Raw genomic sequence first — 26,321 nt, forward strand, 5'->3', positions numbered from 1 at the left:
AGCAGACAGTTGAGTGACACCACAGCACGATGTAGGTCCTCTTCATACAGCTAGATGACTGGTGCAGTGACAGAATGTGTGTTCTTGTTACAGCTTGTGTCCAAAGCACACAGTGACAGGATGAGTAGAACGACAAAATGTTGTATTTTTAGCTCCTCCAATCACCAGCAGAAACTGAAAATAACACATCCATGTATAGTTTTAGCTCTTGTCTTTAAGGTGTGTAATTTTAGCTCTTTGTGCAGAGACAGGGACTATTTTTAGACATAATCTTGTGCACCTTTGTTGCCTGGAAACCATCTCCAGCAATATGTTAAAAAAAAAAAAAACCCCATCTGATTTCATTAGAAACATGGCAGGTTGAAATCTCCCATGAAAGATGTTTTTTGATTCTCAGTGGGAAGTAGGATTTCCGCTCTGCAGGCTGGCAAATGAAAAGAAATGGTGTGATGGTTAATTTACCTACAGGAGTCATTTGAGCTCTTCCATCATTTTCATATCAATGTCCTGCTGTAATAAGATGAGATTATTTGCCTACTATGTCCACATCCACATGTACATAGTGTTCAAATTTGAGGTAATTGCAAATGATGGAGGCTTAGTGTGAAAATTTGCTCTAAACCAGGATTCAAATATTATTTAATCCTGGGCAGGGTAGAGTAGATTTTGGTTGGTAGTCCGAAACACTCATGAGAGAAATTGCTTTCAGTGCTCAGTAATAAATGAACATAAACAATGTCCAGCTTTTATTTGTTGTCAGTGAAGCATTTCCAGAAAGTTGATCATGTCAATGATGATTTTTAATTGGATCTCATCCTTGGGCAAGAGCTTTTTATGCTCAAATATTAAATTCACTTTTTGAGCTCAATGTAATCCACATGCACAAAAGCTCTTTTATGGCTGATTATCTATATAAATTTTCATGCAAATTAAACAAGCTTTGTTTAATTTCCCCTCTCACATTCAAACTCTTTGTTTTGTCAGTTTGTAAAATGTGCATTGTTTTTGCCTTTGGTTAAAGTGGACTGTACAGAAATGCACTCCAACTCTATTATGCTGCAACAGCAGTGCTAAACAAAGAAGAAAGTGGAGGCAGGTTCATTGTAACAAGCAGCCCCCTCAGTCTCACTTTTGCCCTGCTGGAATTGTGCAGTCAGAATAGACACAGAGTTGTGTTTAGGATTCTATTTACTCAGACAGTAATATAGTTGTGCACAGTATGTTTGTTTTCTTTTAGATTAGATGAATAAGCAAAACAATATTGTTGACTTGGTCTGTGCGCAGCTCCAGTGTAGAGAGGGAATATGACCACTTGTGAAATTTTAAAAGCAAATGGGCTGTAAGGGTTAAGAATATGGAACAAGCTGCAGAAATCAATATTTTCATATTAACATTGGATTACAAGACTATGTGTATGTGAAAGGTGTCGCTTGCCATGACGAACGCACACAGAATTATCACCAACTCTATTTACCGAGCACCAAACACACGAACTAGAGCATTTAGCAGCTAGATAGAGCCAGATATTTTTCTCAGGAGTTGGAGAGCTAAAAGGAGAGTGAATAATGGACTTGCGTTCATCAGGTGGACACCAACATGACTCCAAATAAATGGTCGTCGGTCTGTATCTCCTGGATGTGTAGATAAGCCACTGTTTGTTATATCAACTTAAAAAGTGATAGTGATCAATGTTGTGTTAACAGCTGCTGCCCCCCTTGTTACTGCAGGCTTAAGTTTAGACAACCTAAATGACAAGTTCAGATTAAGTAAAAATAAATAAATAAATCAACTGAAACACTGAAAAAATGTTCCCATGAGTTAAAAAAACAGGTAGAGTTCAAAATGTCCATGTGCCCAGTAACTTTCAGTGTCAATCCAATGTCAGTTTCATACATTCATGTTCAGCTTCTTGTTTCACTAACTTTGAAGAATATCATGATATTATGGTGTATCACTGTAAGTAATTTTATATGAGAACACCTTGAATATTTGATAGCATGTTGTGTCCATGTACACAGAGTCAAAAGGTTACATCACAACCTTGGTTGTGTTTTAAAGTGGCCAGGCGAGTCTGTAAAGCGACAGTGGCAGATGGCCAGAGGGATATTTGGCGGATATGTTTTATACAGCTGGTTGCTAATGGGAGTTTTAGCTACGCTCCTCGGCCCCAAACGCCTCCGACTTACTGTAAACCCAGATTTTAATCAACATTACACTGTGTGGGCCACATCATACAGCATGTTCTGTGTCATCTGTGCAGGTCACTCAGAGTCCGCAGCACTACACCTAAGGCAGTGCTCACAGATGACTTTCACTGGATAATTTAGGGCTCATCTGTTTCTATATATGATTCATTCACTGTTCGCTCAGTTGTCAGTGAAGGGCGGTGCTGGCCAGATGCACAGCAGTGAATGATGGCGATGATTTAGGGGTGAGATTGGGAGGACAGAGGCTCTTTAATGGACCCATCAGAAGCAGCTACAGCACTCTTCCTCACCATTATGGAGACGCACTCTCCCTCATGAATCATCTTCCTTCAAAAAAAATAAAAATCAACCTGCGGAGAAGAGGCCTAAACAAGCAAGTATAGACGTGAAGAAGCACAATTACTGCAGGAGGCTGCGGAAAATGATTTCCCCACGGATATTAGGATAATTGTCAGTAGTGGTAGGACCTATTAGCATTCTCTAAGTCTCACTTATTGTGTTTACAGATTGCGCGACACTAATAGATCGGGACTTGTGTCATGGCTGTATGCTGCCCCCCTCTACCCAACTCCCCTCCTACAGTCTGTGTTAATTTAGTCAGGCTAGAAAATTGAGACGGGAGGATTAAAGCGCTTTAAATTAAACAGAACAGAAGGCACTGTGTGTACATTGTAATGTATGCATGTGAGTCTGTGTCTGTATCTGTGTGTGTGTGTGTGTCTCTGTGTATGTGTGTGCGTATGCATTCTGGGGGGGCTGCTTGGATGCCGATGTCTTTCCACTGACTGGCTTGAGGCTTTGACAAAGTTTCCAAGCTGATGCTGATATTTATGTTTTTGAGCAAATTTAGCCATTTTCATATGCAGTTATTCAAGTGCTTCATCAGCCAAATGAATGAATCATCAAACTCTCCCGCTCTCTCTCTCATATGCTTATTTGCATGCCAGCCTGTTCCACTAAAATCTAGTTCCATACTGACTTTCATGATTTGCATAGGCAGCCGTGTCTTAGTTAAGTTGTGTTGACACTGAGGGAAGCTGAGACCTTGAAAGATCTCTTTAGACAGTGGATCATTCCTGCTGGTTTAGTCTGTGTTTCTCATATATGTGGTGTGTGAATACGCTTAAGCATTCCTAACCAACATATGTTTTTGAATCTCTAATCCTGAGCTGATCGTCCTCATGACCCTGACCCCCAACCCAGACAACTTGTTCACTTTGATTGCTGGGAAAAGGTTGTTATCAGTGTCTAGTGACATTCTTGAGATTATTCTTGGATTTTTTCTGTTTTTGTCCAGAGGTTCCAGCATCATTTGAGGATGACAGAAGTATCATAAAACCAGATTAAGAATGTGAGGAGTCCAGAGGTTGAAAGTAACTAAGTAGATTTAGTCAAGAACTGTACATAAATTACATTTTGAAGTACTTGTACTTTACTTGTGTACTTGCTGTTTTTTTTACTTCTACTCCACTACATTTCTGAGGGAAATATTGTACTTTTTACTCCTCTAAATTTATTACAGATATAGTTATGCGTTACTTCACAGATTAAGAATTCAATTTAATTTTTTTTTTTTAAACCATGATGAGTTTATAAAATACAACACATTAAGATTAAACCAGTTTTTCCCAAACATTTGACTTGTGCCCCCTTACAAAAAGGCAGTGTCTAGTCGGGGGGCCCCTTGTGATGTTTCAGACATTTGAGTTGTTAGCAGTTCCACCAAAGAAACATTTCCCATCAGGTGGTTTCATTTAAATAACTGTAAAATTATCCAGTATATAGTTTTTTCTTCTTTCCTCTCCCATTAATCATCTCATGACCTCTCAGATTTATCTTGTCACCCTTTAGAGAGGCCTGACCACTAGGTTGGGACCTACTGGACTAAACTAACTAACTGTATATGAAGTAGTTAAAACTAGCTCCACCTCGAGCAGCTGCAACAGTAAAATGCTGCTTATACATTGATGTATCAGTATTAACAATCTAATAATGTCAGCACATTTTGCTGATAATACTTCTGTGCTTGAACTTAATATTTTGAATGCAGGGTGTTTACTTGTAAGGGAGTATTTTTATATTGTCGTAGTGGTACTTTTACTTAAGTAGAAATATTAACTGAAATAATGTACATAAGAGCTACTGTATGGACCAATTCTAGGCAAAGTCCTGACACAAATGGCTCACACTACAAAGTCTGGGTGTAAGCAGGGAGCAGAACATTTTCAAGAGGCCCAGGAGTGCAAAAGGGCTCCTTATACCCCCCAATGGTCTGTGATTACCTGCAGGTTCCCTGATTCACCAGCCAATAGTACGAGGGGAGGAGGAAGAGGACCTAAAGCCGAGGCCCACAAAGCCTGAGGGGCAACACAGCAGGATATTAGCACATTTTGACATTCACACATCAACCTATGGAAAGATTTTACACATACCTTCAAGTGACTAACTAAATCCTGTACATTTCTCTGTTTGTCTTTCACCCAAGACCACCACTCTGATTGGTCTGCTAAAGACGGCCCGTCTCTTACGGCTGGTACGAGTCGCCCGTAAGCTGGACCGGTACTCGGAGTATGGCGCTGCTGTCCTCATGCTGCTCATGTGCATCTTTGCCCTCATCGCCCATTGGTTGGCCTGCATCTGGTACGCCATTGGCAACGTGGAAAAGCCTTACCTGGAGCATAAGATTGGCTGGCTGGACAACCTGGGGGTGTCAATAGGTGATTGTCCTTGTTTTTTGTTCTATTTTCCAACAACGTCCAAAGGACGTCAAGTAAAATTTAGGGTCACTTTTGATGCCAAACACAAATTATGTAATTTTTGTATGCACTGTATTATTGTCATTCATTGTAGGAAAAAAATACAACTACAGTGACCCCAGCTCGGGCCCCTCCATCAAAGATAAGTATGTGACGGCGCTCTACTTCACCTTCAGCAGTCTGACCAGTGTGGGCTTTGGGAATGTCTCCCCCAACACCAATTCTGAGAAGATCTTTTCCATTTGCGTCATGCTTATTGGATGTGAGTGATAGCTGAGTGACAGTACACACAGTATTTCCATCCTCTTATTACTGAAACCCTCTGTAATCAGAGTTGTATGAAAATGGAATCCTCAGCACACACAGCATTTCATGTAGCTATTGAAAATCTTTAACCAGACTTTACATTACTTTTTCAAGCCATTATTTAAATAATAATAATTAAATATGATCATTTTTAAAGGAAAGATCCACTTAAATTTAAAAAAAAATAGTTAACACAATTGTGATTTAATGCATTACCAGTGCACAAAAGCTTTTACATTACTTCAGGTAGGTCTTTCCTTGAGAAAATGCTGACATTCAGGAAGTCATGTGGCAGCAGTGGTTTGTTTGGAATAAGCAGAAGTAGGTACTGTATGAGCAGCCTTACCACCATGGCTCAACGGTCACCTCTTTGGCTTCTCTCCCAGCTCTAATGTACGCCAGCATCTTTGGGAATGTGTCCGCCATCATCCAGAGGTTGTATTCAGGTACAGCCAGGTATCACCTCCAGATGCTACGGGTCAAAGAATTCATCCGCTTCCACCAGATCCCAAACCCACTGAGGCAGAGGCTGGAGGAGTACTTCCAACACGCCTGGACGTACACCAACGGCATCGACATGAATATGGTACGAGAGGGAGTGTGTGTAGCAGTGTCTTTTATTTAGGTGGGGGGCTTCTTTATTTGGCTTTTTTCCCCAGTGGTAACAAAATATAACTTTTAGTTTGTTGTTGCTTTCTTCTGTTGCTTCTTCTATCTTTTCAATATCATTTGTGTGAGTTTGATGTTTTGAACACCATTACTGCTGAGTTTCAACTATCCTGTCCCCAAAATATGCTCTTACCACATTGTGAAGCAATCTTGCTATGTCACTGGCATAGTATGTTTTGTTTTTTTTTCATGAAGATTGCTGTGCAATGTTCAGTCATAGCCACAAGTGAAATGAAATCCATCAGTTACTGCTTATGCATACAGTAACTCTGGCTTTTCTCATCATGATACTGTTCATGGTACTTACATAAGTTTGTCTTTTCCATGTCTGCCTCATGTCAAATGGAATGACCCCACCACTCTGGTAAGAGCAGGAGGTACATGTGTTAACACAACTAATGTTGATTTGAATGTTCCTCAGTGGTAGAGCCTCATCTAGCTGTGTCTAATACTATTAGTGTTGTTAGCCTTTAGCTTTATGTGCATAAAATAACAGATAGAATTAAAGTTTTAATATGCAATTGTTTAATTATTGTCCCAAACATGCATGTTATTGGAGGACATGTTCCCTCAGTGTCATATTTGTTACACACCTTACTGTACATACATGAACACATAACCACACTGTAAACAGTTGCTGTGATGCCACATCATAGACGGATTTACAGTATCTACTTATGCATGCCGGTTACTGCAGAAGACACAGATAACACTGAACGTTTCTCACGGGCCACCTTAATTGTCTATTACTGGTAGACTTGCCTGTGGCCTGCCTCAAGGTGCTTTTTGCATGAAATATGTGTATTCAAACACAACCCCATGATGTTCATCTGGTACCAGAGACCAGAGTGAATCACGCCTGTGAGAGTGGGCACAGCCTCGCCAGGCACTGCCATGTTTCCCTCCCACTGTGGGAGGCTTGGCTACACGCTCCGCGGTGGCACCTGCGCTTGCCAAATGTTGTTCAGTCTTTCCTTTCCAAATCTAGTGATCAGTTTTTGTTCCGAGCAACAAAAAGCCTGTCAGAGCCAGATAAACAGTTCAGGCTACATTTCTTTTGCTGTGCTCGTGTCATAAGAAATGTGTTTTCTTGTTTCAACTGTCCCTTATGTGTCCTCAAAGCCCTTTTCTTCACCTTCCAGTGTCTGTTATGGTGTTAAAGTTTGAAAATGTCGTCCTTTACAGTCAGTTCACGTTGTCCGGGGATCATTAGTTGTTTTGTCAGTGGGCACTGTATCTTTGTCTTTAAAGGGTAAGTGTATTATAAGTACATTTTTACATAAGAAAGTCCTCACAAAAATGTTAAATTTATAGAAAATGTTAAATTTAATGTTAAAATAACTTTGAATGAATGACAAATATTTTTCATTGTATTTTTAACAGTCTCCCAGGCTAAATCGGGTGGGCAGGAATGCTTGACTGATCACGGTTGTGTCAAGTTTCAACATTTGTAATATTTACAGTATTTCTGTTTTGTTTTTTTGTTTTTTTTTACTACATAGCAGATTATGGGGCAGAGTATTAAGGAATGTTTCAATAGACAGACATTCTTTGAGACAAGATTGTTTCTGCTTTTTGGTCTTGCATAAACCAGGTTATGGTGTATGCAATGGTATATGTAGTTTCATCATCGCAGTACATAAAGGCAGTGAAACTCTTAAATACTTAAATATGTGCCAAAGTATCACAAACAGAGAGAAGACATAACAAATATTGAACCTGTGTTTTGAGTTTGTGCTGTCATTGCAGCTTCTCAGTCTCTAAATGTTCTGTCTTGTCTCTCATCTGCTGCTAAAGCTGCTGAAAGGCTCAGTAAAAACAGTCAATTTGTAGCTCTGTGTAAAAAGACATTGCAGAATATTTCTACTGCAGGGTATAATAGGTTTTGAGAAGAAGGAAAGAACACAAGTGGCAATTGTATCAAATTTCTCTGAAAATCAAGTCAATTTGACCTGTAACTCCACCCCAAACCAAAATTCAGCACACATTATAAATCTCTACATCAAAGCAGTGACAGCTTTTAAGAATACTACTTCCGCATCACATCTGACCATGACCATGTCTGCTTTAACCCGTGTTTCACACTCAGGTCCTGAAGGGTTTCCCAGAGTGCCTGCAGGCAGATATCTGCCTCCACCTCAACAAGGTCCTCCTGGAGGGCTGTAAGGCGTTTCGCGGAGCCACCAAGGGCTGCCTTCGGGCCCTGGCCATGAGGTTCAAGACTACCCACGCGCCCCCTGGAGACACCCTAGTCCACAGCGGAGACGTGCTCACTGCGCTCTACTTTGTTTCCCGCGGCTCCATCGAAATCCTGAAAGATGACATTGTAGTGGCCATCCTGGGTGGGTCTACTGTACACCTCAAGAACGTTGCCCTGTGATTCAGTAGTTTGTTAGGACCTCATGAGTACATCAACATTAAATTGTCTTACGTGTTTAACTGACCCATAGTCTTGGTGTCAGTATGATTTTCAACCTCTTTTGATGACCAGCAGAAATTGCAGAGGCATCAGGAAAGCTAAGATCAGATAAGCTCTCTGACACAAATATTATATCATATATAATTCACTTTATGTATTTTACTATTTTACCTACCTATCCAGAGTCCAACTCATGGATGCCCTTCATATGTCTATAAGCTAGAGCCAGGAGACGGTTAGCTTAGGTAGAAAAAATCTGTTTACCAGCACCTCTAAAGCTCAATAATTAATACATTGTTTGTATTGTATCGTGTTTGTTTAATCTGTACAAAAACTGAGATGCAAAAACCACATGCTTTTAACAAGGGCTTTATGTGCTGGAGATATTTCCTGGCCGGAAAAATATGTAGTCTACTAAGTAGTGTTTTTGAATGCCTCAGGTTCATATGGGTGTCCAGGCCTGCTAATGCCCCCCCTTTAGCCCTGACATTAGATCTCACAAATTAAGCTACTGTAAGCTTGGTCCTCTACATACCTTCTACTGCACACGCAGACATTTAAAAAGGCATCCATTATTTTGTCTGGCTGTAGGATATCATGTCTGAGGATGCAAGGAATGTCAGTGCGGAATATGATGCAGTGCACCCCCGTAATGTAGAAACTTACAGACATTCATTCAGCGTTCCTGTACACAGAACGCCTAAACATTTAGCCCAGTCAATTCTGTTATTGAGCCAGTAAAACACTTCAAAAACAACCATAGAAGAGCACATCTGTTAGTCCTGTTATTCTAGCCTGGTTAGCTTTGCCTGAACTCGTCTCCATTAGTGTCAACGTGGGTGGGCCAGCTAAATGAAGATGGCTCCGTTGTGCTGTGATATGGCTAGGTTGGCAGCTGTGATCCCTATTGAGTATGTTGTAATAACTTACTTCAAAGAACATTGTGATTGCTGCCGCCTCACAGTTGTGCCTCAGATGAATGGAGAGGACAGAAAATAGTGGGGGAGGACACATGGTGGGACGAGGGTAGCAGAGGATCTGTGTTGATTTTAAAGAAAAAAAACAGCATGATTGCTTTCAAATAGAGATAGATGACAAAAGAAGCAGAGAGGGATGGAAAGCGGAACGAGTGGGCAGGGTAGAAAGGAAAGACAAGCGATGGGAGAGAAAGAAGAGGAGAGTAAAAGAAAGGGGGCAGATTGAGGAATTCAGTAGAGAAATGCAGTGACAGAGGGAGAAAGGAAGTTGGTGAGAGTCAGTGTGGTGTGATGCAGCGCTTGATGACAGGAGCCACTGGCATTATCGACAACATCCAAATGTAATCACAGTAAATCTCATCTCCTCTCTGTTTCTCTCCCTATTCTCTTCTCATCCCAGCAGCCGGCAGGTGTATCCTACTAATCCTTTTATGCATTTGTTTTTCTTTTAATGACATACAGCCAATAAGGTTTGGCGGAAACCAGTGACACAATAGGGTCATGATGAGCAAGAAACATGGATGTTGAAGTTGTAGGTTATGCACAGCTCAGCACATTTTCTCTGCTACAGCAAGAGAACTGCTGATGACTACATTTTTACACTATCGTGCCTATACACCATTGTCATATGGTCATGTATTACTACATTACACTATACATGAAAATGCTGGGGCTTACAGTAATAGCATGATCAGTAAGCAAGTAATTATCAAATGGCTCAATATGCAATACTGTGACCAAGATAAATGTGATCCTCTGCAGTGTTTGAAATTTTCAGAATTTATAAGACCTGATAATATATTATTCCTGTGCAGAGCCATCCCTTATGGAACCCCAAACTGTTTAATATTAAATAGATAAGACATTATGAAATACTGTAGATAATCATATGATGGGAGAAAATAATTTCAAAGAAAATAATTTCTCAAATTATTGTTTCATTTATATATTGTACACTATTTATTCATGTGATAATTTCATATATATGTAATATTGAACACTTTGGGGCACCATAATCCCTGACTTCAGACAGATACTCCACTGAAGCGAGCATGGTCATTACTCAGTAAACAGAGACAGGAATGTTTGGCCTGTGTGACTTCCGTGCGGACTGACTGGCATTGTGTAAATCCTTTTTTAGATGACTGATGCCCTTTAGACTTTTTAACATTCTCCTCCCTCTCTGCCAGGTGGCCCGTCTCTTTATAGGTCATCACATACTGTACTGCAAACTGCCCAACTACATGTTCTCCCAGCAACTGAATTAAATAATATCCACTAAAGTTGCCTCTTCCTCTTCTGTGGATGTTGTTCCTTAAGACACCAAGAACAGATGAGAAGAAAAGCTAATGGCTTAATTAACTAACAGGAGTCGGTTACTTATATTTGCTTGCTTGCCTCTCACCCTCCTCTCCCTGCCTGTTTCCTCCTTAGGCAAGAACGACATTTTTGGCGAGATGATCCACCTGTATGCCAAGCCGGGGAAATCTTGTGCAGACGTGCGGGCACTGAGCTACTGCGACCTCCACACCATTCAGAGGGAGGAGATTCTGGAGGTGCTGGACATGTATCCAGAGTTCGCCGACCACTTCCTCACAAACCTGGAGCTGACTTTTGACCTCCGTGATGAAAAGGTAATCGGCAGGGTGGTGCCACCACTGATTCTTGTCTCTGATTATAACTATCTAGGAAGCAGTGAAATGGACGGAAGGTTTTTATGTAAAATCAATCTTAGTAATTCTGCTTTAATGTACAGTAAGAAAGCTTCTAGTAGAGACCATTAACTTGAATGAAACTATCTATTCCTTGTACCATATCTCTGCCATGTCCATTTCGACTGGATAAATGGCTTTTTTATTAATTCTCTGTAGTGCTTCAACTTATCCATGGTTGTGGAAATAAAAGCATGACGGCTAATTTAGACTTTTTTTCCCTTCCTCTTCTTCTTTATCTGCCAAGAGTGAGAGAGCGTATTAGTCAAGCACTAAGGGTGGGGTGGATATTACGGACATGATGTAAGCTGTAATTATGATGAACTGAGTGTAATGGAAAGATGTGTAAGGCCTGTGGCATTATGTGAATGAGAATTAGTAAGTTGTTTTATTTATCTTAAAACAGAGCGGGAAGTGCACTTTGTATTGGCCTTGTGTTATTTATTTAGAGAATTGGAAAGAAGAGAGGGAGGAGAGGAGAGGAGAAACATGAGAAGGTTCTGGTAGGATTACATCAAAAACAGGAGATACATGGTGCTCCAACAAGACAGGCAGTAGTTTATTTAGTTAAGGAAATGTTAGTTTTAAACTTTTAGGATTTAGAGCAACGTCAGTCACTTAATTATGCAGACACACCAAATAGCTTTTTGTGCATATACATGTGGATTAGTACTGTATGTACTTTACACAGTTCAATCTGATCATACATTGTCCCTTTACAGATGACATATGCACAAGCAGCTGATTCTAATATGGATGACATTGAGTGTCGAAGACGAGTGTCCTACAAAAGTAAATCCTCCACAGGTAAGCTTGAAACACTGCTGTGCATTTAAATCATAAAACCATATTTCGTTTTTAAATTAAAGACCCCACACACTGTTCTGTTTTTTGAACACTTGCTCATAGCAACATCGTTTATTTAGCTGACTAACATCTCTGTCCATCTGCACTTTTATGAGAGTGACAGGCCCCACAAAACAAGACCTCCTGGATAATGCTCCACCTTTTCTCTGTGCACAGGTGTAGGGCAATGATTTCATTTCAGTGGGAGTCTGTACCAGTGATGTGAACTATTTGTCAAATTGAATTTATTGTTTAGACAATATTACAATAGTATTACAATCCTAACATAAATGAAATAAATTTATACAAGAATAATAACAAATATTTGCTCTTATGTATTAAAACACCACTGAGGTCAAATCATATGAAGTGAAATGCATCAATCTTTGTTCTACACGTTATCTAAACACTTTACTGCTTGAAGAACCTAAATGAGATGTCATGTTTGAAATCACTAAACTATTGCCATTTCTCTGTTCTATGCTCCCATGTTCACTTATTGGTTCCTATTTTAATCATGCAACAACAAACGCAAAGCAGTAGGTACTGGGCGTATGGACTGTGTGGCTGTCTCTGCCTGCTATTTTTGTTCATGTATGGGCAAAAGGGCTGGGTGAAGGTGAATATAGATCAGAGGGTGTGGTGATTAATAAATACACTCTCAGCCAATCACATTACTGGTCTCAACGCTCTGAAACAGCTGAGCCAATCACAGTGAAGCACGACGACAACAGCTCAACAAATCAAGAATAGGCTTTTCCAGGAAATCATTGTTGTCTGGAAGGTGCAGAGCAGCATGATGTGAACACACAGGACCACAAATCTGCAGCCAGAGGCAGATGGTGTGGGTTTCTTAACACTTAATTAGTACAATGATGATAGAAATGCTAAAAAAATAAATGATAACAAAAAGTATGGTGAAGCAGTTCGTATCAATCTGACACTATTTCAGTCTTAATTCTACTGTATTTCCCGTTGTAAATCATCATCAAAACATATCTTAAAATGTGACAACAGCGTTTGCTTCGTAATGTATTTTAAGAATAAAACATCAACAGCTGAATTATTTTTAAAAAGTTGGAAAGAGGTTGTGACTCACAAGATTAATGAGCTCCGGTTGCCTGATTTCCCCCACATAAACAGGCAGAATGTGGAATTATAGTTGACCCGACTGATGTGTGAAGAGGTATATGCAGTTATTTTGTAGCAGCCTGGTGTCACTTGCATGTAATTTAATGAAGGTAAACATGGTAGACAGCCGTGCATAATGGCTCTGAGCTTTGACGCGGCACCTCTCCAATAAGAGAAGAAATATGCAGTTATATGGAGAGTGGAGCATAAATGAGAATACAGTTTGTGATACAATTATGTTTTACCAAGTTGATGAATAAAGTGGTGTCAATAGCTCATATTGTTAAATTGATAACATCCCATCACGTAATTACCCATTTGGAAAAAAGGTTATTAAGAAGCCTGGCAGTACATTTCACACATTAATATGTCTGACCTAAGTTACCATGGAAACTTACCCCTCTTCAGGGTTAGCTTCACCTCAGGCCTAAAATATTTTCCAATCGATCTGACAAATTGAAACATAGCATTTCTCCAAAGTTCCTCCCCAAAGGTTCCTCTTTACTGCTGCACTGTTAACACAAGTCTGTTTGCAGTACATGTCAAATTTATCAACATTTAGAACACTTGTTCTGTACTTAAAATCTGAGGTCATATCTTTTTCATTCTGAAGTATCTGCACAGTATTCCAGTATATGTGCTCATACCACATATGTGCTTTAAATGCACTACAATTAAAATAAGTTAATAAACAACACTGACTGCGCTGTAGCATCATCAGCAGCATTTTCACTGTTTGTTTTCTCTTTTTAAATGTCCCTTAAATAAAATTAAAGACACAGATACCCAGAAATCAGTCCATTAAAATACAAGGGGCAGACAGCCATTCTGAAGGTGTTTTAAACTGTATTTCCACCATATGAAGGCTGTGATGTCACTTGTACAAACCAAGTAACATAATCCAAATAAAAGAGAACCATTGTTTCTAAAAACACCTAATTATTTCTTGTTGTTGTTTATTCAATTAAATTTTTTTTATATAGTGCCAATTCATAACAGAAGTTATCTCATTGCACTTTTCCAATAGAGTAGGTCTAGACCATACTCTTTATGATATTAGTGAGACCCAACAAATCCCACCATGAGCAAGCATTTGGCGACAGTGGCAAGAAAAAACTTCCTTTTAAGAGGCAGAAACCTTGGACAGAACCAGACTCAATGGTGGACAGCGCTGCCGTGTTAGGTTTTGAGAGACAGAGAGAATGCAAATACCACCTAGTATTTTTAAAGTAGTAGAAATGTAATTGTAGTGTTAATATTAATAAATTAATAATAATAGGAAGGTTCCGAGGTTCCTTACAGTGATGCTGGAGGCCACGGCAATGCCATCTAGAGTAACTATATCTTTAGATAATGTGTCTCTGAGGTTTTTGGCGCCAAGTACAATAACTTCAGTTTAACATTAGAAAATTGCAGGTCATCCAGGTCTTTGTGTCCTTAAGGCATGCTTGAAGTTTAGCTAACTGGTTAGTTTCATCTGGCTTGATCGATAGATATAATTGGGTATCATCCGCATAACAATGAAAGTTTATGGAGTGTTTCCTAATAATATTGCCTAGAGGAAGCATATATGAGGTGAATAGAATCTGTCCAAGCACAGAACCTTGTGGAACTCCGTGACTAACTTGGGCATGCACGGAGGACTCACCGTTAACATGTGCAAACTGAGATCGATCTGATAGGTAGGATTTAAGCCATGAGTAAAAGACTCATTGCAAGTTATCGCAAACGCTTGATTGCAGTTGTTGCTTCTAAGGGTGGCCCAACCAGTTATTAGGTTTAGGGGGCAATCACTTTTTCACACAGGGCCATGTATGTTTGGATTTTGTTTTCCCTTAATAATAACAACCTTCATTTAAAAACTGCATTTTGTGTTTACTTGTGTTATCTTTGACTAATATTTAAATTTGTTTGATGATCTGAAACATTTAAGTATACATGCAAAAAAATAAGAAATCAGGAAGGGGGCAAACACACTGTATAAGGTCATTTATCATTTTCACCAGTGCTGTCTCTGTGCTATGATGCACTCTAAATCCTGACTGAAAATCCTCAAATAAATTGTTATTTAGAAAGTCACACAACTGATTGGCGACTGCTTTCTCAAGGATTTTAGAAAGAAAGGGAAGGTTAGATATAGGTCTATAGTTGGCTAAAACCCCTGGATCAAGAGTGGGCTTTTTATGAAGCGGTTTAATTACAGCTACTTTAAAGGATTGTGGTACATAGCCTCTTAATAAAGACAGATTGATCATATCCAGTAAAGAAGTGCTAACTAAGAGTAAAACGTCTTTAAGCAGCCTAGTTGGAATGGGGTCTAAGAGACAGGTTGATGGCCATCCATCCATCCATCCATCTTCTTCCGCTTATCCGGGGCCGGGTCGCGGGGGCAGCAGTCTAAGCAGGGACTCCCAGACTTCCTTCGCCCCAGACACTTCCTCCAGCTCCTCCGGGGGGATCCCGAGGCGTTCCCAGGCCAGCCGAGAGACATAGTCCCTCCAGCGTGTCCTGGGTCTTCCCGGGGCCGCCTCGGTGGGACATGCCCAGAACACCTCCCGAGGGAGGCGTCCAGGAGGCATCCGGATCAGATGCCCTAGCCACCTCAGCTGGCTCCTCTCGACGTGGAGGAGCAGCGGCTCTACTCGAGCTCCCCGTGTGACTGAGCTCCTCACCCTATCTCTAAGGGAGCGCCCAGCCACTCGGCGGAGGAAGCCCATTTCGGCCGCTTGTATCCGCGATCTTGTCCTTTCGGTCACTACCCAAAGCTCATGACCATAGGTGAGGGCAGGGCGTAGATTGACTGATAAATCGAGAGCTTTGTCTTTCGACTCAGCTCCTTCTTTACCACAACGGTCCGATACAGCGCCCGCATCACTGCAGGCGCTGCACCGATCCGCCTGTCAATCTCACGCTCCATCCGTCCCTCACTCGTGAACAAGACCCCGAGATACTTAAACTCCTCCACTTGGGGCAAGGACTCCCCACCCACGCGAAGAGAGCAAACCACCTTTTTCCGGTCAAGAACCATGGCCTCAGATTTGGAAGAGCTGATTCTCATCCCAGCTGCTTCACACTCGGCTGCAAACCGTCCCAGTGCATGCTGCAGGTCCTGGTTTGAAGAAGCCATCAGAACGACATCATCTGCAAACAGCAGAGATGAGATCCTGTGGTTCCCAAACCGGACACCCACCGGCCCCTGACTGCGCCTAGAAATTCTGTCCATATAAATTATGAACAGAACCGGTGACAAAGGGCAGCCCTGGCGGAGTCCAACATGCACCGGGAACAGGTCTGACTTACTGCCGGCAATGCGAACACAGCTCCTGCTCCGGTTATACAGGGACCGGACAGCCCTTAGCAAAGGGCCCCGGACCCCATACTCCCAGAGCACTCCCCACAAAGCGCCCGGGGCACACGGTCGAATGCCTTCTCCAGATCCACAAAGCACATGTGGACTGGTTGGGCAAACTCCCATGAACCCTCGAGCACCCGATGGAGAGTATAGAGCTGGTCCAGTGTTCCACGACCGGGACGAAAACCACTCTGCTCCTCCTGAATCCAAGGTTCGACTATCGGACGAATTCTCCTCTCCAGTACCCTGGAATAGACCTTACCGGGAGGCTGAGAAGTGTGATCCCTCTGTGATTGGAACACACCCTCCGGTCCCCTTCTTATACAGAGGGACCACCACCCCGGTCTGCCAGTCCAGAGGCACTGTCCCAGACCGCCACGCGATGTTGCAGAGACGTGTCAGCCAAGACAGTCCCACAACATCCAGAGACTTAAGATACTCAGGGCGGATCTCATCCACCCCGAAGCCTTGCCACCAAGGAGCTTGCCAACAACCTCAGTGACTTGGCCAGGGTGATGGATGAGTCCGCCTCCGGGTCCCCAGCCTCCGCTTCCTCTTCGGAAGACGTGACAGCGGGATTGAGGAGATCCTCAAAGTATTCCTTCCACCGTCCGACAACATCCCCAGTCGAGGTCAACAGCTCTCCACCCGCACCGTACAAGGTGTTGGTGAAGAACTGCTTCCCCCTCCTGAGCCGTCGGACGGTTTGCCAGAATTTCTTTGAGGCCGACCGATAGTCCTCCTCCATGGCCTCTCGAACCTCTCCCAGTCCTGAGTTTTTGCCTCTGTGACCGCACGGGGCTGCAGCACGCTTAGCCTGCCGGTACCTGTCAGCTGCCTCGGGAGTCCCACGAGCCAACAAGGCCCGATAGGACTCCTTCTTCAGCCTGACGGCATCCCTTACTTCCGGCGTCCACCACCGTGTTCGGGGATTGCCGCGCGACAGGCACCAGAAACCTTGCGACCACAGCTACGAGCCGCCGCATCGACAATGGAGGTGGAAAACATGGTCCACTCGGACTCAATGTCCCCAACCTCCCGGGATCTGGGAGAAGCTCTCCGGAGGTGTGAGTTGTAGACCCTGCTGACAGAGGGCTCCGCCAGACATTCCCAGCAGACCCTCACGATACGCTTGGGCCTGCCAAGTCTGTCCGGCTTCCTCCCCGCCAGCGGATCCAACTCACCACCAGGTGGTGATCGGTTGACAGCTCCGCCCCTCTCTTCACCCGAGTGTCCAAGACACGCGGCGGAGGTCAGATGATACGACAACAAAGTCGATCATCGACCTCCGGCCTAAGTGTCCTGGTGCCACGTGCACTGATGGACACCCTTGTGCTTGAACATGGTGTTAGTTATGGACAAACTGTAACTAGCACAGAAGTCCAACAACTGAACACCGCTCAGGTTCAGATCAGGGGCCGTTCCTTCCGATTACCCCTCTCCAGGTGTCACTGTCGTTGCCCACGTGGGCGTTGAAGTCCCCAGTAGAACAACGGAGTCCCGGGTGGTGCACTGTCTAGTACCCCTCCCAGGGACTCCAAGAAGGCCTGGTACTCTGCACTGCTGTTCGGCCCGTGAGGCCGCCACAACAGTGAGAGACCTGTCCCCACCCGGAGGCGGAGGCGACGCGACCCTCTCGTTCACTGGGGTAAACTCCAACACGTGACTGGCTGAGCTGTGGGGCTATGAGCAGGCCCACACCAGCCCGCCGCCTCTCCCCGCCCGGCAACGCCAGAGAAATGGAGCGTCCAGCCCCTCGAGGAGACGGGTTCCAGAGCCCAGGCTGTGCGTGGAGGCGAGGCCGACTATATCTAGCCGGTAACGCTCAACCTCCCGCACAAGCTCAGGCTCCTTCCCCCAGCGAAGTGACATTCCATGTCCCTAGAGCCAGTTTCTGTGTCCGGAGATCTGGTCGCGAAGCCCCTGCCTTCGACTGCCGCCCAGATCTCTCTGCACCGGCCCCTACGGATCCTCCTGCGGGTGGTGGGTCCACGGGAGGACGGCCCCACGTCGCTCCTTCGGGCTGTGCCCGGCCGGGCCCCGTGGGGAAAGGCCCGGCCACCAGGCGCTCGCCGTCGGGCACCCACCCCAGGCCTGGCTCCAGGGTGGGGCCCCGGTAGCGCCAATCCGGGCGACGTAACTGGCCTTGATTTTAAATAATCCATAAGGGTCTTCTGAACCACTCTTGGTCTGACCCGTCACCCTGGACCTGTTTGCCATGGGTGACCCTACCAGGGGCATACAGCCCCAGGCAACATAGCTCCCAGGGTCATTCGGGTACTCAAACCCCTCCACCACGTTAAGGTGGCGGTTCAAGGAGGGGAGGTTGATGGCTTAGATGAATTAATCGTCGAAGTTAGTTGAAGATGGTTGATAAGAGCAAAGCAGTCAAAATATATATCAGGTTTTACAGTTGTTTCTCTGGTTCCTGTGTTTGAAGATAAGTTGGTACCGGTTGAAGGCAGGACTTGATGATTTGTTTCTCTAATAGAAAAAATTGTATTATTGAAGAAACTCATGAAGTCATTACTACTGAGGGTTATAGGAATACATGGTTCAATAGAGCTATGACTCTCTGTCAGCCTGGCCACAGTGCTGAAAAGAAACCTGGGGTTGTTTTTATTTTCGTCTATTAATGATGAGTAGTAAGCTACTCTGGCATTACGGAGGTCTTTCCTATATGTTTTAAGACTATCTTGCCAGACTAAACGAGATTCTTCCAGGTTGATGGAACGCCATTTCCTTTCAAGTTTTCGTGATGTTTGCTTTAATTTGGGGGTTTGGGGGTTATACCATGGATCTGACCTTCTTTGTTTTATTATCTTTTTTAGTGTCGTTCGCAGTGAGCCTACGCACTATCAACTAGATGGTCAGTTTGGGAGGGGCTGCGATTTGCATATGAGTCCTCTGTTATATTGAGACATAACATTGAATTAAATGCAGATGGGATCGCTTCCTTGAATCTAGCTGCAGCAATATCAGATAGACATCTGGAGTAAGAGTTTTTGCCTAATGGCGTGTAGTCCAGTAATAGCAGTTCAAAAGTTACTAAATAGTGGTCCGATAAAGAAGGATTCTGTGGAAAGACTATTAAATGTTCAATTTCAATGCCATACACAAGAACAAGGTTGAGGGTGTGGTTAAAACAGTGAGTGGCTTCATGTACACTCTGACAAAAGCCAAGCGAATCTAATAATGCGAAAAATGCAGTACTAAGGCTTTCATTTTCAACGTCCACATGAATATTGAAATCACCCACACACTATAACAAATAGAATTGACTGTCGTGTTTTCCAGGTTGGGTGTGAAAGACTAAGAACAAGGCTTTTGAATGTGTTATAATTTAGTTTAGGTTTAGGGTTGATTAATAAGCTTGAGTCGAAGATGGATGAAACTCCACCTCCTCGGCCGGTGCCTCGAGGAATATGAGTATTAATATGACTGGGCGGAGTGGATTCATTTAACATTCTTCAAGACCCAGCCAAGTTTTCAGTAAGACAAAATAAGTCAATATGATACTCTGATATTAAATCGTTCACTAGTACAGCTTTAGATGACAGAGATCTGATGTTTAAGACATTTAATTCTCCTATTTTGTTGTGCCATTTCAGCATTTTTGTTTAGGTTTTTATGTATAACTCCTCTTCTGTTAACTTTTGGTTTTATTAATTTAAGTGGTCGGGGGGTAGACGCCGTCACTAAGGAGTTTTGGGTGGGTAACTGCTCTGGAAGCGCAGAGAAGCGTGTAGGACTGTAACTCGGCCTCCTGGTCTCAATTCTGAGTTGTCATGGTTTAGGTCCACTAATAATTTCTGGATATGAGAGCTGCTCCATCCACAGTGGGATGAATGCAGTCTCTCCTAATAATAAGACCAGGTCTTCCCCAAAAAGTCCGCCAATTATCTACAAAGCCCACATCGTTTGCTGGAGACCACCTCGACAGCCAGCGGTGGAATGAAGACATGCGGCTAAACATGTCATCACTGGTCAGGTTTATTGTCATGTTGCATCTTATATGATCATTTACAACACTTATCATACAAAGTGAATTCACATTACTCACATGGGACTTGAGCCTAGGATGATATGATTATCATCGTGGGCAACAACAAACCGAGCTAACAGAGGAGTGCAGCAATACCAAGTTCATCTCTTCTTTTATTTAAGTCTGAGCTCACTGCTGCTCTACAACATGCTGCCATTAACTATTTAGTTTTTTTACCCCGATAGAGAACGCAGTCATTTTCCCCCTGTTAATTTTGCGTGTTTAGATTAGCGCCTTTTGTCAACTACCGTGCATGATAGAGCTGTGTCAAGTCATAGACTAACCTTCGCTTTGGATAAGTGGTGTGTAAACTCACCTACACACAGGAGAAAACGACCTGTATGTTGAAGGCGGAATGCAAACACAATAAAACATTCTGTAAATGCCTGAAGTGCTGGGATGCCGTTTGTGGGAAGTGCACACCCAAGGTGCTGAATGTCTGCGCAAAGTGTGTTTGAGCAACGCGTAGCAGAAATAATCAGAGAATCAATGCATTCTAATAGCAGGTAAACCTGCCCTCAGACAGTAGCGCATCTTTCCAGATGACAATACAGTGTGTTTGAGCGAGAGCGAGCCGCACCATGGAAACATTTGTAATTTCACTTCTAACAGCCAGGAGACTTGGGAGCCTCCACACAGCAGCACTCAGCAGTTTGGCTTCGATTCAGGCAAATCTAATTGGTCACCATGGTTACAGGCTGTCTGAATACAGTATCACCATCTCCCAATATAACACAAGTGAGGACAGAGAATGTACCTAACAGTCCATTTAACATATCCTGCCTCCATCCATCAAGTGTGAAGATGTAGAATTCAGTCTGATGAGCTGCAAAGTGAATAGGAGTATTCCTCTTTTACTGTTGATCATACTTGAGTTGTAAACACATTATGTCTGTCAATTGCATAACATGAGAGTTTAGAACATAAAAGGCGCACTGCTAAATTCTCCTTTTAACATTGTTTATCCTCACTTCAACCCCAAAGCAAAACACCCACTACCTGTTGTCAAAGATAATGAGACAACCTTGACATCCCCAGAGGAAGGGAGGAAGTCTAAGCAGAGAAGTCAGTGTTCCCCCAGCAGATTTCCTAATTATCATTTCTCCCTGTAGGCTCCCACAACAAGGAGCCAGTGGCCACCTACTGCGACACCAAGCAAGGGAGGCAGATCTACGCCTCCTCAGCAGCTGAGGAGAGGAGAGAGTCTGCTGAGGAGGTAGAGGACGAGGAGGAGGAGGAGGACGAGGAGGAGGAAGGCAGGGAGGAGGAAGAGGAGCAGAGGCCCTTGTGTTCTGGTGTGCTGGGCTACCCGGTGGTTAGGGAACACCCCCCGGGCCTCGGGCTGAGCAGCACTGCAGACGCACAGGCTGGAGACCACACGCAAAACCAGACATATAAAGGTGACGACAGAAACATCCACTTTATTTATTCCTACAGTAGTTTTCATTCTCAGTGTTTTATTTAAGGACGAGGGATTTATTTTTGGCTCAGTAAATAAAGAAGCAGCATCAAAAGCAAAATAACACTGAGGTGACAGTTTTGATTACATCTATATTTAGCAAATCACTGACTTGTTTAAACAGACATGAAATTTCCTGTAAATCTGCAAGCTCGTCCTCTAAAGTTTTACTCCAGAATGGTAATTGGCTCAGAAGTTAATTTAAAAAAAAAAATCCCTAAGCCCCAGAGGAGGAATGTCACACCTATTAAAAATCCAAACAAGGATTATGTGTCATTATGGTGAAACCTAAAACCCACTCAGTAATAAAACGTAAGAGGATTATATCCAGCAACTGGCCCGGGGTCACCCCTCTTGATCGTAGGTCATGACCAAATGAAGGATTTACAGGAAACACTAAGTAAAATCATGTTATTGACATTACTGTATCTGGTGGGTTAGGTCACATTTCAATCGCTTTAGGAAATCTGAGAGATAAATGCAATTGTGGTTTTAATTATTTATTCAGCTACCGTGAAAATTAGACACAGCACTGACACTGTACAGTCATCCAGACAAAACAAGTTAAGAGAGTTATTAAATCCTCCTGTGGATCCCAGTGCAGTATAGACAGTGGGAGCAGCAGGCTTGACTGAGCAGCTTCCACACAAAGAGCTACATCTGGGATCGAAATCCCCAGCAAGCTCTGAGAGAAATCCTCGCTTCCACCGTCTGTCTGCAGCTACATGTTGAGCAAACACCCCAGTTTGTATCTGCAGCCTGACCTCACATGACCTCCTGTCGGAAGAAGCAACTGTACTGTCGGCTTAAACCCCCATGAAATCATCCAGTGTGAACTCCTGCACGCACACTCAGAACTCAACAAAAACCTTTACTGCAGGTCTTCCCTGTATTCTAACTATATCCCATAATTCAGCTGTTGCAGAATTAAGAGGATTTCTGGCACAGTAGAGAGGGGAGTGATATTGATTCCTATAAACAGCCCGGCGATAACAACATACAGGAAATATCAATTTAATCTCCTGCCATCACTTGCAGAAACCCAAAAGGAGGGTAACAAAAATCCCACTGAGGGTGTGATTGTCAACCAGGGTCAGATGTGTGTTTTCCTCTGTAGGATAGATGTTAGGATTCTGTTAGCTGATCAGAGTTTAATAAAACTAAATGATGAGAAAGCACAACACAGGAAGATGCTTTCCCCGAGGCACTGTTCTAATAACACAGATCATTTACCCTCTGTGTGTGTGTGTGTGTTTGTTCACGTCTGTTTGCACACACATCTCTCCCTCCCTCCAGAGATCCATGCAGGGGAGTGGATGCGTCAGCGTCCTGGCGAGGGTGTGGAGCAGTCAGCCCAGTGTCAAGGGACGCCAGCCGGGGAGGACGACAGCGACACAGACCTCACCTATGGAGAGGTGGAGCAACGGCTGGACCTGCTGCAGCAGCACCTCAACAGGTGTGGAGAGGAAATAGCATGTTGGTCATGTAAAACCAAAGTGCTTCACTTAAACTTGTTATGAGGAAATGGTTTTTGGCAGAGTGGCAGCTGCTCGAGTGGAAACACTGAACACCACACGCTACTTAGACTACAGAAGTTAAAATGCTCTTTCCCTCATTAACATCCAGGGACACATCTGATACAGCCGAGGTGAAACATATATATTTCAATGTGGTATTCACCCCTTTTTAAAGGGAAACGCCTGATTGTACACATCAAAGTGGGTTTCCAGGTGTTGGGGAGTACTACTGCATATATGGGAAAAAGTTGTATTTAGTGTCTCCAGAGGGAGCTGTGTGAAGTCTGTGATGTGACTTGAGTCAGCATCGGTTGGAGCTGAAGACTATACGCTTGAAAATAAATCAAATCTGGGGGTGTGGAGTTAGAAAGAAGTGAGCTTACCAGACCTCTGTAGCCTGCTCCTCATCTCTGCTGGAGGCCAGAGGCTCCAGGCTACATTAGCCGCTACTAGCATAACACACCCAAATCTCCGACTGAACTGCTTCCAGGCGAGTTGCATTGTGGGTATTGTAGATGCCAGGTTTTGACAAGGAAGAAGAATATGTGGAATAAAAATATCTCTTTGCATTTTTTTAAACTGTCCGTTGCGACAGTGTCATAGGAGTGCAATGCTAAATCTGAGTACTCTTTTAGTCATTTTCAGTATCAAATTAATCTGGATAAAATTCATGGAAATTAACATTTTCAAACTTTGAGCTGAAGTCTGAAGCACGAAATATCCACTTTTTGAGATGAAGCTCTTGACCTTTTAGATGACTAAAGATACCTTTGGGATCCTGTTTGGCTCAGTTTCCCATTGTAGGCTCTTTTTTTTTTTTTTCAAACTTAATTTCAACAAAGTCATCTTCAGAGCTCGCGTTACAAACCCCCACGATTCTGCATATAATTGGCTGAAAACTTGCACGGAGACATTTTAGGCCAGACACCCACTGCGGACTGTGTGAGCAGCTCATGTGATTCTCAGCTGGTGCACTGATACAGATGAGGGGGAGGCAGACAGTCCACGGCTGTCTATTTATAGCACGCAGCTTGAGATGCAGACACATTGCAAAGCCTCTTGACGTCATCTTGTGAGGGTTTGGGATGATGGATGTCATGGTGGAGTTTCAGAGTTCTGGTGCAGTTATGGAGGAAAAGGTGTGACGCGAGGTAAAGAACGATTCAGCAAAACAAGTTTCTTCAGGAGTCTGCACACTGATCTAACGTTTGCCTCCCAGTGGAAACGTGGGATCATGCCAGTGAGTCTCCCCACAGCTGGTCATCATTCATCCATTTATGCTGGTTTGAGCGAGCACCACCAACCCTCATTTTACAGAAACAAGCTGGAACCAAAGTGTTTATTTGCACTTATTGTCCTCTAAAGAGCAAAACAGGCACCTGGCAAAGCGACAAGGAGGCATTCCCCTCTACGCTGGAAAGTCTCTGCTCGTTCTGTTTGCTCTTTCTGTGTCTGCTTTCTTTTTTGCTGATGGGATTTCCAGCAAATAGCAAAGCCTTATCTTCAAGTTTCAGTTTTTACCTCTGTGCCACAGTTTGATAAAGAATTGCACATTACTTGCTAAGATTTTAAAGAAGGGATCACAGTAACCATTGTAAGATATACATGCTACTTTATCATCTGACCTACTGAAAACTTCCTTGCATCACATGCTCCAACAATCATCACACAGTACATTAAAGTACTGTACTTAAGTACAGTGTTGAGGTACTTGTACAGTACTTTATTTGAGTATTTTCATTTTCTGCTACTTGATACTTCTACATTTCAGAGGGAAATATTGTACTTCTTACTTCACTACATTTATTTCACAGCTATAGTTACTTTGCACATTAAACATTTCATTCAAAATATCTTATATAAAAATCTTGTAAAATGCATTGTTACAGTACATAAAGTAGTACATAAAGTAGTAAAAATTAGCTTCACTTCAACAAGCTACAACATTAAAATGCTGCTTCAACCCTAAAGGATCAGTATTAACATCTTGACAATATACTGTATATCAGTGACTGGGGCCATTCTTCTGCAGAACCAGTACTTTGACTTCTGATACTTTAACTACACTTTGCTGATAATACTTATGTACTTAAGTAAGATTTTGAATGCAGAAGTTTTAATGGAATTGAAGATGTGCATTTCAGAGGCACTGGGCTGCTATAATAGTCCGTATAAACCAGCTGCAGTTGTAAAGTTTGAGCCTCCCCCTAGTGTTTGGTATTATTATTGACCACCCATCCACCATCCTATAATAATAATAATAATAATAATAATAATAATAATAACACTGTGTCACACTACTGTATATAAGGGGGGAAACATGGCATACAATGTTTCAACAGATTGAAACTTTGACACTGATATATCAAATGTGTCCACTGTCCAGAAGTTTTGTCTGCGTCTGTTTTTTCCTTCTGAGAAAAGTACGGTGAAAGATAATATCCATCATCATATTAATTATAGGGCTGACAGCCAACCAAAGGTGATGATGAAATGATTTATCCCTGTGGTGAAATTAGGTCACTGCAGAAACAAGACAAATGGAGTACAAACACACATTATAACAAGCACTGCAAACCGACCTGGTGACAGATTAAACATTCACATTTAACACACTGTACTGATGAGACCTGCATAGCATCACAGCAAGAGCGTTGGGGTTTTATAGTACTGGTTTAATCATCATTGGTATTGATCAGCATCATTAGGCCTCTAATTGTCATCATAACTTACAGCACCAACAACCAATCAAATTCACATGACTTATTTTAAAGGACAGACTTATTAATTTTTTCTTGCCATCCAGGTTTACTGTGTGTGATCATGGCTCACTGCTCATTTTCATATCTGACTGATGTACTGAGAACTGCTGTGCAGCAGGTCATCACCTGTTTGACATCAATATATAAATAAGTATTGATTAGG

General features: G+C 42.8%; 1 protein-coding gene across 5 annotated transcripts in view; it reads left to right on the forward strand.

Annotated features, from left to right (window-relative positions):
- Nucleotides 1-26,321, forward strand: part of LOC122872283 (potassium voltage-gated channel subfamily H member 7-like) — a 78,390-nt gene that overhangs the window by 47,098 nt on the left and 4,971 nt on the right. For 3 of the 5 annotated variants that reach the window (XM_044188292.1, XM_044188294.1, XM_044188295.1), the window contains 8 exons: nucleotides 4,693-4,924; nucleotides 5,058-5,225; nucleotides 5,656-5,855; nucleotides 8,028-8,280; nucleotides 10,769-10,968; nucleotides 11,769-11,853; nucleotides 21,533-21,820; nucleotides 23,176-23,335. In XM_044188292.1, coding sequence (XP_044044227.1) covers nucleotides 4,693-4,924; nucleotides 5,058-5,225; nucleotides 5,656-5,855; nucleotides 8,028-8,280; nucleotides 10,769-10,968; nucleotides 11,769-11,853; nucleotides 21,533-21,820; nucleotides 23,176-23,335 — 1,586 coding nt within the window. Of the gene's footprint in view, nucleotides 1-4,692; nucleotides 4,925-5,057; nucleotides 5,226-5,655; nucleotides 5,857-8,025; nucleotides 8,281-10,768; nucleotides 10,969-11,768; nucleotides 11,854-21,532; nucleotides 21,821-23,175; nucleotides 23,336-26,321 lie in introns of all 5 variants that reach the window. The other 2 variants (XM_044188293.1, XM_044188296.1) reach the window with 2 other exon arrangements.

The sequence above is a fragment of the Siniperca chuatsi genome, linkage group LG24, assembly GCF_020085105.1.
Source record: "Siniperca chuatsi isolate FFG_IHB_CAS linkage group LG24, ASM2008510v1, whole genome shotgun sequence".
NCBI classification, from domain to species: Eukaryota; Metazoa; Chordata; class Actinopteri; order Centrarchiformes; family Sinipercidae; genus Siniperca; species Siniperca chuatsi.